Source organism: Hyperolius riggenbachi, chromosome 5 (genome assembly GCF_040937935.1).
Source record: "Hyperolius riggenbachi isolate aHypRig1 chromosome 5, aHypRig1.pri, whole genome shotgun sequence".
Lineage (NCBI taxonomy): Eukaryota > Metazoa > Chordata > Amphibia > Anura > Hyperoliidae > Hyperolius > Hyperolius riggenbachi.
The window spans coordinates 346,660,846-346,673,687 of record NC_090650.1 but is presented as its reverse complement, the minus strand read 5'-3'; the positions used below and the strand labels follow the sequence as shown (position 1 = coordinate 346,673,687).

General features: G+C 43.9%; 1 protein-coding gene across 1 annotated transcript in view; it reads left to right on the top strand.

Moving 5' to 3' along the window:
• The window catches only part of NSMAF (neutral sphingomyelinase activation associated factor), a 112,997-nt gene that overhangs the window by 77,619 nt on the left and 22,536 nt on the right, over positions 1 to 12,842 (top strand). Inside the window, exons 22-23 of the mRNA XM_068237426.1 lie at positions 1,380 to 1,488; positions 2,805 to 2,863. Coding sequence (XP_068093527.1) covers positions 1,380 to 1,488; positions 2,805 to 2,863 — 168 coding nt within the window. The remainder of the gene's footprint in view (positions 1 to 1,379; positions 1,489 to 2,804; positions 2,864 to 12,842) is intronic.

Below are 12,842 nucleotides of genomic sequence, written 5' to 3'. Positions count from 1 at the left end.
CTCAGCTAAGTTCCTCTTTTTGTGCTGGTGGGAAAAGGAAATGACATGCAGATGCCCCTGACTGTGATTAGTTGGGGAGGGAGGATAAATATTAATAGCAATATGGCAGTCAAAACACAGGCTGATGTGATACGTTTTGACCCTTGAACTAACAATTACTCACTTTGGACCCTATTTAATTGACTTTTTCTCCAGAGTTACCTCCCAGATGATATTTCATACCTCGTCAAAAAAGTGCCTTTTACGCCACCAGCAAGCAAGAAAATATTCAAAATAATTTTGAGTACTTATTTTTTGAAATACAATGATTGGTTTCCAAGGGTAACTAAACAATACGGTAGAACATAGGATTGATGCCTCAGAATAGTACTGCAAGTAGTGAAGTATAAATGGGCTTGAGGCCAAAAGTGAGTGAACGTTGCCTGCCACTGTCAGTTATGAGACCTAGGTCCTGACAGCATACACTTGGAGGGGTTTTACCACATTATCAGCCACACAGAGCCCCTGATGATGTATTAGAGAAAAGGTAAAGATTTCTCATGGGAAAGTGGGTATCCGCAACTGATTGGGATGAAGTTCAATCCTTGGTTACAATTCCTCTAAGTGGAATTTTAAGCTGGCATAACCGTCAATAAAACTCATTAACATATAATTTATTGTCCATACAGTTATTCTGCTTGCTTTTGTCTTAAAGTCATCATTTTAAAAATCACATGTTCCCCAGCAAAGAATACAGCAGGGCTGGAAAGTGCTATTGCAATGGATTCATTATATTCATTAATAGGGATGCTCTCACGAGTAAATTAGAGTGCCTAAGCACTCAAATTCATGATTTAAATGAGCGTTAATTACTGCAGGTGTGAGGCGGGGACATAAGGGGTTATTTACCCATAAAGCTGCATCCTGCCTGCGCTCCAAATAGCTTGGCCGCGTTGCAAGCCTCGCCAATCCGCACTTCCTCCATAAAAGCCGGAATGAGGAATTGTGGGTTGGCGAGGCTTGCAACGTGTCTAATAGGACGTGTGCAAGCTATTTGGAGCGCAGGGAGGACGCAGCTTTATGGGTAAATAACCCCTTTTGACCCCGCCGCACACCTTCAGTAATTAATGCTCATTTAAATCACGAATTAGTGCTTAGGCACTCGAATTTACTCGTGAGAGCATCCCTATTCATTTAATTCAAGATACTCTTACAGTGAGAGGAAAAATCTCTTTTGCTTAGTCGCACTGAATTCTGCAAAAAGAAAAAATAAATTCTGCACTGTTTACTAAGTTTTTAGTAATGTTTTGGGTTATTTTTACAGTGTTTTGAAGGTACATGTCCAAGTTACTTGAAATCTACAGATAATTTTCATGTATTTATTTTTTTTATTTCTTTAGCTTCCCCCAGTGAAGAATCTTTTGAAGATTTAACAGAGGAAAGTAGGACCATTGCCTGGAGTAATATCACCAAATTCCAGATAGAAAGCGGTCACAAAATTCATAAAGAGTAAGCCAAACTACACTTGTGTATAAGCCTAATATTCGCTGTCTGCACTTCCTATACAATCCTGTTACCACAGGACAAACCTAGCAAGGTAAAACAATAAATGTCCAAATCCATTGATTTCATATATCTTCAATATAAATTGAATTGTATCGGGTATGTTTGTCTAATAGTTTAGTAAGCAGTTTGCTAAAATGGTACACATAAATATGGTAAGATGCCTGGGGTAACCTCCTCCCCATTTCTGTTCTCCAGCTGATGTAATTATGACAACCCTATAAACATTTTTTGGGGGTTTAAATGACTTCTGAGGTGAGAAATGAAATCTAGTTTTAGTTACCTGGAGCTTCTTCCAGCCCCAAGAAGTCATTTAGGTCCCTTGCCACAGCTCTGGTCGTCTTTGAGATCCCGCTGGCATCCTCTGAGGATGGCAACTCCCAATGGGTTGAAGTCTTATGTGCGGGCGAACGCCCATGTCATCGGAAGTGTACTGCGCCTTATTTTTAGGAGTAGGAGAATACATACAAATGTGCATCTCATCCGTTAATGTTCACCTTAGGTTCACTTGATACTGATTCGCTAGTTATAAATAATCCAAGAACGACTCTTGATCCAACAATATTATTTGGATATCTATCTCTATTAGGCCTTGTTCACATCATGGCCATTTCTCTGCGCTTTTCACAGCGCATTGCCTTGTGTGTTCTGCAAGGTATTGATTTTTCTATGTAATTAAATGTGCTTCTTTACATCTATGCACTGTGCTGAGCTGCGTTCTAAAAATGTAGTGTTGCATGCATTTCTGTGCATTGAGTTATAAAGCGCACATCAATGCAAGTGAATGGGTGCATTTTTAGCGCATACAAGTGCGTAGAAGCACATGCGGATTTTACCCTTAATTTAAAAAAACAAATACATTTTCATATGAAAACCAAGCATTATGACAACTGCTACAATAAGTAAAACATGCTTAAAAAAATGTGCACTGAAGTGCCCACTAAAGCGTGCGCAAACGTATGCGTTTTTGACCATGCATTTGCACACGATTCTCACCGCACCTAATGTGAATGAGGCCTTATCCGTTATATACCCATCATGGAAGTGGATACAATATTATATATTAAGCTAGGCTTGCTGTGAAATGTATGAGCCGTTATAGTAACGACGTGTTTGGCTGCTTCTTATGTAGTAATATATATTCGTGTGTGTGTGTGTGTGTGTGTGTGTGTGTGTGTGTGTGTACCCTGAACATGTGTTACAGTTAGAGTACATTTCAACAAAAGTGTTATTAAAGATAACGGTTATTTCTATCTAAACAGAGCTATCACTGGCATTGCCGTCTGTTCTAATGGATCCTCTGTTTTCACAACATCACAAGGTCAGTTGTGAGAAATGAATTGTTGAATTCCCATGTTAGAATAACTCATCCTATCTTACCTAAGTTGTGATGCACAATAATCCAGTGTAGTGTAAGAATATAGAGCACATTTTCCAAGCAAGCTCTGCATCTGTCTTCGGGTCTGAACTCCTCCACAAGAATACTGTTCATACCTGAGAAGTGTACAGTTACATAACCATGAAACCCAAGCAGAGTTGCCCATTCCAAGCAATCCATATTTAAGCCAAAGAACAGAATAAGCAACAAACTTTTAGGTACATATCCAAACAATTAAAAAAATAAATAACACATATAAAATCTCCCTGCGTCACATATAATTGTAATGGGTAAATGCCAATTAGCCCATTAATTGGACTTTACCCATTAAGTATTTGTGATGTGGGGAAATTCAATGTTTTGTATTTATTTATTTTTTTAATACATTTTGATTATTCTATTCTTTGACTTTTATATGGATTATTTGGAATGAGCAACTTTTTGTTTTTTAGTTTCAGGTTTTGTCCTTGCCCATTAACTTATCATGATTGACTCTACTAGTTTTGTGTGGATTACGGTAACATTACCATGTCATAAAAAATGTAATATTCTTTGGATCAGTACCCAAAATACATGACATGTCTGGGTGTACGGATGATGGCTAAAACTAAAATAACAAGAAAAAAAACCTACTGTTGGAAACAACACAGGTTGCTTTATTTGTTTGAGACATTGTTCATATAACCGCTTATACTACCTAAGCTTGTTACTTAGTTGGTTTGCTTGAAAAAAAATGTGTACATCAATTGCATATAGCCTAAACACTTCACAGAGAAAAAGGAGGACTCACAGGAACCACTGAGTGTAGGCTGAGACACATAGTCTACATGTGAGGGGGTAATCCATATACCTTACCTGTACTCTCAAAAAGAGTGACCACATTGTGAAGAAGTAGAGTTTTCTGCTGAGTTTTTTCTTAGGTGATATTTTCAAACTTGCCTGTACAATGCCTTTTAAACCACCAGCAAGCAAGAAAATGCTCCGAGTAATTTTGATAGTCCTTTATCAACTACTTTGTGGTACTATGTTAATCGCAAAAAGTGGTGTACTGGGATAAGGCAATAAATGACCAACATCAGATGCATGCAGATCATTTTCCACATATTGGTAGTGTATAGCCTGTATTCAACTAGAGTTTCTTTTTACTTGCTGTACCAAGAATGTCTTCCATGGCTTGCCCCACATTGAGTAGTGAAATAAATGCCCATAGACAAAAGTCAGAAGTTTTATAATGTGCATCTGAGCTTATTCAATTAAAACCTCTGCTTGATATAGGCCACATATACAATATACAATACAACACAATAACATTTCTATAGTGCTTTTCTCCCATAGGACTCAAAGCGCTAAAGCCCAATCTACACAGTACGATCCTCTACACCATAGGTTCTCAACGTGTGGTACGCGTACCCCAGGGGGTACTTCTGAGGGTTCTAGGGGGTACTCAGGCTTGATTATACTTAACCAAAAATAACAAATTTAGAGTTTTAGAAAATGATAAATCTTATTTAAACAGCACCAAATGAGTATTTTAGCTAATTAAAAGCAATAGTTAATGCTTGGAAATGGTTTAGAACCAATTATAATGTACTACGATTAAATATATATTTGTCAAGGGGTACGTGTGATAATGTTTACTATGCTAGGGGGTACTTGGTGAGTACAGGGTTTTAAAAGGGGTACATACCAATAAAATGTTGAGAAACACTGCTCTACACGACTCGACCAGGACTCCATTCACGATCCGATCAAATCCGTCATGTCCGATCAGGACTCGACTCGACCCAACTTGACCCGCCATTGTTTTGTAATGGCAAATCGAATTGAATCGAATCCCGATCGGACATGCTGGATCCAATCAGATTGCAAACAGAATCGCTATCGAATCGCACAAAGAATCTCATCGTGTAGATTGGGCTTTAGGCTCTCTCAGATTCAGTAATTGGTAGTAGGATAAAGTATTCACACAACAAAAGTTATATTTCTGCAAATGCCAAACTGAACAGGTGGGTTTTCAGTCTGGATTTAAACACGGCCAGGGATAGAGCTGTCCTGATTTGTTGAGGTAAGGAGTTCCAAAACGTAGGGGCAGCATGACAGAAGGCTCTGGGACCAAAAGTTTCCAAGTGGACTCTGGGTATGACTAGATTATTAGAACCTGTGGATCTGAGAATGCGGGGATTGCTACGTAGCTGCAACATATCTTTCATGTATCCAGGGCCCAGATTATTCAGGGATTTAAATGTCAGTAGGCCGATCTTGAATAGGACCCTCCATTCTATAGGTAGCCAGTGAAGGAGTGCAGGACTGGCGTTATGTGGCAGTGATGGGGTTGGTTGGTTAGCAGTCTGGCAGCAGTATTCTGTATCAGCTGTAGGCGGTACAAGACCTTTTTTGGAAGACCAGTGTAGAGAGCATTGCAGTAGTCCAGTCGGGATGTGATGAAGGCGTGGACTAAGGTTGGCAGATCTTCTGGGGGGATGAGGTGCTTGATTTTTTGCAATGTTCTTCAGGTGAAAATAGGATGATTTCACCACAGCAGAGATTTGAGTTCTGAAGTTTAAAGGGACTCCGAGCAGTGCAGAAACTATGGAAAGATGCATATCATTTTAAAGCTCTCTTTCTCCTCTTTCCAATGATATATAAACCGCCGCCCTACGCCTTTTAGTTTTCGCTATTTTCGCGACTGAATTTGCCGCGCCCGCGATTTCAATCGCGAAAATAGAGAAAACTAAGAGGCGTAGGGCGACGATTTAGGTGTCGCCAGAAAGAGGAGAAAGAGAGCTTTAAAACGATATCCATCTTTCCATAGTTGCCTGTATTACACAGGACGACACTTTCCCCAGTGTCAGCAGCTCCATTCAGCAGAATAGAGCTGCTGACTTTAGTAAAAAGTCGCCCTGTATAATACAATGTAACTATGGAAAGATGGATATCATTTTAAAGCTCTCTTTCTCCTCTTTCTGGCGACACCTAAATCGTCGCCCTACGCCTCTTGGTTTTCTCTATTTTCGTGTTTGAAATCGCGGCCACGGCAATTTCAATCGCGAAAACAGCGAAAACTAAAAGGCGAAGGGCGGCGGTTTTTATATCATTGGAAAGAGGAGAAAGAGCGCTTTAAAATGATATGCATCTTTCCATAGTTTCTGCACTGCTCGGAGTCCCTTTAAATCCCCATCAATTAGAACTCCCAGGCTACGCACATGATCAGAGCTGCATAGATCCGTGCCTCCTGTTCCCAGTGGTGAAGACTGCAAGTTAAGTTGTTTTGTTATCATGCTCTGCCCTCCAATCAGAATGACTTCAGTTTTGTCTGCATTTAGTTTCAGCCAGTTGCCATTCATCCATTGCTGTAGTTCACGTAAGCAGGCGTTTATAGTTAGAGTTGGGTCTGTCACATATAAAATGATTAAAACTCCATCTGTGTATATAACAGGGTTAGGCAACCTATGGCTCGGGAGCCAGATGTGGCTCTTTTGATGGCTACATCTTGCTCACAGGGGTTGATTCACTAAGCTACACTGCTCAAGCAGTGCAGCTTAGTGTGGCAGTGCAAGTAAAATTTTAAAAGTAGGCACTCTACTGCTGTAGCATGCCCTACTCACTCACGCTCCCCCCAAAACTAACGGCCGCTCCAATTGTCCCACCCTGGATCCTATCAGGTCCAGTGACTTTGTAGGATGAGATCCCAGTGTTTTTAATGGCCCAATAGGCTGCCTGTCACTTGCCAAGCAGCCTATTGGGCCAAAGTGCGGGGATCTCATCCTACAAAGTGAATCAACCCCACAAGTCAGCTAGCTAATTGTACAAGCTGTTAGTCGGTATTTCTCCTGTCTGGCTCTCGGGGGAAATTGCTGAAACCTGTTACCCAAGAGAAGCTGAAGACGCGTCGGACACTTCCGCTGCCCGGAGGATCAACTGTATATACATCACCATGGCAATAGGAACATTAGCCCTCTGCTGCGTATGCACACTGTCCCAGTTTGAAACATACTGTATGACTCTCACGGAAATACATTTTAAAATATGTGGCGTTTATGGCTCTCTCAGCCAAAAAGGTTCCTGACCCCTGCTATATAACCTAATAGAAAACAATCAGTTAGTCAACTTTTAGTGCCTGGAAGTCCAACTGAGAGGTATTACACAAGATAAGCTGTTTTAAACCACTCCATAATAGAGCCACAGGTTCCTTCTGTCTTAAATAAATAAAAATTCTAAATCTCTTTAAACAAACTCACATGGTGATCTAAGTACATTGCTACAAGTTATAATTTTATTCTGCATGAATGATTTTTGTTTAAGAAGATGTTTAAAAAAGCATATTTATATGAAACTAAAGCAGGTAATCCTACTACTTATGAACAGGGGGGGGGGGGGGGAATATACTTACCTGGGGCTGCCTCCAGCCCCCTCCAGGCTTATCGCTCCCTTGCTGTCCTCCTCATGAACCTTCTGTAACTGGTCCCGTAAAAGTCCGCTACTCCGGCCGAACGTGCTCCCCCCCTGGCGCTCACGTGGCCAGGAGCGTTCTGCACCTGCGCAGTAGTACTGGAGCGCAGAGCAATGGGGGTGCATGGCTGGGGCCGCCATGCTTAGTATGCCCCAGGCAGTAAGACTTACTGGGGCCCAGTGCAGAAGATCCAGCAGGCGGAAAAAGGACGGCGTTTGAGCGATAAGCCGGGAGGGGGCTGGAGGAAGCCCCAGGTAAGTATAATTTTAAGGAACTTTGATGCACAGACCTTTTGGAATTCATACAGGAAGCTGAATAACTACAGACACTAGTGTTTATATCTCTCTGGGAGCCTGAGACTTGTATTGACCACCTCCTTGTATAGATATTGATCAACCCATACCTAGAGGTGGTATATGTGTATATGTATGCATGGGCAGCACGGTAGCGTAGTGGTTAGCTCTCTCGCCTTGCAGCGCTGGGTCCCTGGTTCGAATCCCAGCCAGGGCACTATCTGCAAAGAGTTTGTATGTTCTCTCCGTGTCTGCGTGGGTTTCCTCCGGGCACTCCGGTTTCCTCCCACATTCCAAAAACATACGGATAAGTTAACCACTTCCCGACCGCCGTATATACAATTGGCGGCCGGGAAGTGGGCGCCGCAAGGACCGCCGTATTGACAAAATGCGGCAGTCCTTGTATGGGCATGGGCGGAGCGATCGCGTCATCCGTGACGCGATCCTCCGCCTCCGCCTGGCGCCGCTCACCCGCCGCAACATCCCGCCGGCCATACGGAAGCGCCGGCGGGATGTTAACCCGACGATCGCCGCATACAAAGTGTATAATACACTTTGTAATGTTTACAAAGTGTATTATACAGGCTGCCTCCTGCCCTGGTGGTCCCAATGTCCGAGGGACCACCAGGGCAGGCTGCAGCCACCCTAGTATGCACCGAGCACACTGATTTCCCCCCCCCCTGCCCCAGATCGCCCACAGCACCCATCAGACCCCCCCCCTGCCCACCCCCCAGACCCCTGTTTGCACCCAATTACCCCCCTAATCACCCATCAATCACTCCCTGTCACTATCTGTCAACGCTATTTTTTTTTTATTCCCCCCCCCTGCCTCCCGCTCCCTCCTGATCACCCCCCCACCCCTCAGATTCTCCCCAGACCCCCCCCCCCCCCATGTACTGTATGCATCTATCCCCCCTGATCACCTGTCAATCACCCGTCAATCACCCCCTGTCACTGCCACCCATCAATCAGCCCCTAACCTGCCCCTTGCGGGCAATCTGATCACCCCCCCACACCAATAGATCGCCCGCAGATCCGACATCAGATCACCTCCCAAATCCATTGTTTACATCTATTCTCTCCTCTAAACACCCACTAATTACCCATCAATCACCCCCTATCACCACCTGTCACTTTTACCTATCAGATCAGACCCTAATCTGCCCCTTGTGGGCACCCAATCACCCGCCCACACGCTCAGATTGCCCTCTGACCCCCCTTATCAATTCACCAGTGCATTAATTACATCTGTTCTTCCCTGTAATAACCCACTGATCACCTGTCAATCACCTGCCAATCACCCATCAATCACCCGCTGTCACTGCCACCCATCAATCAGCCCCTAACCTGCCCCTTGCGGGCAATCTGATCACCCACCCACACCATTAGATCGCTCGCAAACCCGCCGTCAGATTACCTCCCAAATGTATTGTTTACATCTGTTATCTTCTCTAAACACCCACTAATTACCCATCAATCACCCATCAATCACCCCCTATCACCAACCGTCACGGTTACCTATCAGATCAGACCCTAATCTGCCCCTTGCGGGCACCCAATCACCCGCCCACACGCTCAGATTGCCCTCAGACACCCCCCCCCCCTTATCAATTCCCCAGTGCATTAATTACATCTGGCCTTCCCTGTAATAACCCACTGATCACCTGTCAATCACCTGCCAATCACCTATCACCCATCAATCACCCCCTGTCACTGCCACCCAACAATCAGCCCCTAACCTGCCCCTTGCGGGCAAACTGATCACCCACCCACACCAATAGATCGCCCGCAGATCCGACATCAGATCACCACCCAAGCGCAGTGTTTCCATCTATTCTCTCCTCTAAACACCCACTAATTACCCATCAATCACCCCCTATCACCACCTGTCACTGTTACCCATCAGATCAGACCCTAATCTGCCCCTTGCGGGCACCCAATCGCCCGCCTACACGCTCAGATTGCCCTCAGACCCCCCCTTATCAATTCGCCAGTGCAATATTTACATCTGTTCTCCCCTGTAATAACCCACTGATTACCTGTCAATCACCTATCAATCACCCCCTGTCACTGCCACCCATCAATCACCCCCTGTCACTGCCACCCATCAATCACCCGCTGTCACTGCCACCCATCAATCAGCCCCTAACCTGCCCCTTGCGGGCAATCTGATCACCCACACCAATAGATCGCCCGCAGATCCGACGTCCGATCACCTCCAAAGTGCAGTGTTTACATCTGTTATCTACCCTAAACACCCACTAATTACCCATCAAACACCCCCTGTTACTGCTACCTATCAGATTAGACCCCTATCTGCCCCTAGGGCACTCAATCACCCGCCCACACCCTCAGAATGCCCTCAGACCCCAGCCCTGATCACCTCGCCAGTGCATTGCTTGCATCTATTCCCCCCTCTAATCCCACCTTGAGACACCCATCAATCACCTCCTGTCACCCCCTAGCACACCTACCCATCAGATCAGGCCCCAATTTGCCCCGTGTGGGCTCCTGATCACTCGCCCAAACCCTCAGATCCCCCTCAGACCCCCTTCCGATCACCTCCTCAGTGCATTGATTGCATCTATTTTCCCCTCTAACCACCCCCTGAGACACCTATCAATCACCTCCTGTCACCCCCCTAGCACTCCTATCCATCAGATCAGGCCCAATACAACCTGTCATCTAAAAGGCCACCCTGCTTATGACCGGTTCCACAAAATTCGCCCCCTCATAGACCACCTGTCATCAAAATTTGCAGATGCTTATACCCCTGAACAGTCATTTTGAGACATTTGGTTTCCAGACTACTCACGGTTTTGGGCCTGTAAAATGCCAGGGCGGTATAGGAACCCCACAAGTGACCCCATTTTAGAAAAAAAGACACCCCAAGGTATTCTGTTAGGTGTATGACGAGTTCATAGAAGATTTTATTTTTTGTCAAGTTAGCGGAAATTGATTTTTATTGGTTTTTTTTCACAAAGTGTCATTTTTCACTAACTTGTGACAAAAAATAAAATCTTCTATGAACTCGGCATACACCTAACGGAATACCTTGGGGTGTCTTCTTTCTAAAATGGGGTCACTTGTGGGGTTCCTATACTGCCCTTGCATTTTAGGGGCCCTAAACCGCGAGGAGTAGTCTAGAAAACAAATGCCTCAAAATGACCTGTGAATAGGACGTTGGGCCCCTTAGCGCACCTAGGCTGCAAAAAAGTGTCACACATGTGGTACCGCCGTACTCAGGAAATGTAGTATAATGTGTTTTGGGGTGTATTTTTACACATACCCATGCTGGGTGGGAGAAATTTCTATGTAAATGGACAATTGTGTGTAAAAAAATCAAACAATTGTCATTTACAGAGATATTTCTCCCACTTAGCATGGGTATGTGTAAAAATACACCCCAAAACGCATTATACTACTTCTCCTGAGTACGGCGGTACCACATGTGTGGCACTTTTTTTACACCCTAAGTACGCTAAGGGGCCCAAAGTCCAATGAGTACCTTTAGGATTTCGCAGGTCATTTTGCGACATTTGGTTTCAAGACTACTCCTCACGGTTTAGGGGCCCTAAAATGCCAGGGCAGTATAGGAACCCCACAAATGACCCCATTCTAGAAAGAAGACACCCAAAGGTATTCCGTACGGAGTATGGTGAGTTCATAGAAGATTTTATTTCTTGTCACAAGTTAGCGGAAAATGACACTTTGTGAAAAAAAACAATTAAAATCAATTTCCGCTAACTTGTGACAAAAATAAAAACTTCTATGAACTCGCCATACTACTAACGGAATACCTTGGGGTGTCTTCTTTCTAAAATGGGGTCATTAGTGGGGTTCCTATACTGCCCTGGCATTTTAGGGGCCCTAAACCGTGAGGAGTAGTCTTGAAACAAAAATGACCTGTGAAATCCTAAAGGTACTCATTGGACTTTGGGCCCCTTAGTGCAGTTAGGGTGCAAAAAAGTGCCACACATGTGGTATCGCCGTACTCGGGAGAAGTAGTATAATGTGTTTTGGGGTGTATTTTTACACATACCCATGCTGGGTGGGAGAAATACTTCTGTAAATGACAATCTTTTGATTTTTTTACACACAATTGTCCATTTACAGAGGTATTTCTCCCCCCCAGCATGGGTATGTGTAAAAATACACCCCAAAACACATTGTACTACTTCTCCCGAGTATGGCGATACCACATGTGTGGCACTTTTTTGCACCCTAACTGCGCTAAAGGGCCCAAAGTCCAATGAGTACCTTTAGGATTTCACAGGTCATTTTGAGAAATTTCGTTTCAAGACTACTCCTCACGGTTTAGGGCCCCTAAAATGCCAGGGCAGTATAGGAACCCCACAAATGACCCCATTTTAGAAAGAAGACACCCCAAGGTATTCCGTTAGTAGTATGGCGAGTTCATAGAAGATTTTATTTTTTGTCACAAGTTAGCGGAAATTGATTTTAATTGTTTTTTTTCACAAAGTGTCATTTTCCGCTAACTTTTGACAAAAAATAAAATCTTCTATGAACTCACCATACGCCTAACGGAATACCTTGGGGTGTCTTCTTTCTAAAATGGGGTCATTTGTGGGGTTCCTATACTGCCCTGGCATTTTAGGGGCCCTAAACCGTGAGGAGTAGTCTTGAAACGAAATTTCTCAAAATGACCTGTGAAATCCTAAAGGTACTCATTGGACTTTGGGCCCTTTAGCGCAGTTAGGGTGCAAAAAAGTGCCAAAATTGTGGTATCGCCGTACTCAGGAGAAGTAGTATAATGTGTTTTGGGGTGTATTTTTACACATACCCATGCTGGGTGGGAGAAATACTTCTGTAAATGACAATCTTTTGATTTTTTTACACACAATTGTCCATTTACAGAGGTATTTCTCCCCCCCAGCATGGGTATGTGTAAAAATACACCCCAAAACACATTGTACTACTTCTCCCGAGTATGGCGATACCACATGTGTGGCACTTTTTTGCAGCCTAACTGCGCTAAGGGGTCCAAAGTCCAATGAGCACCTTTAGGCTTTACAGGGGTACTTACAATTTAGCACCCCCCAAAATGTCAGGACAGTAAACACACCCCACAAATGACCCCACTTTGGAAAGTAGACCCTTCAAGGTATTCAGAGAGGGGCATGGTGAGTCCGTGGCAGATTTCATTTTTTTTTTGTCG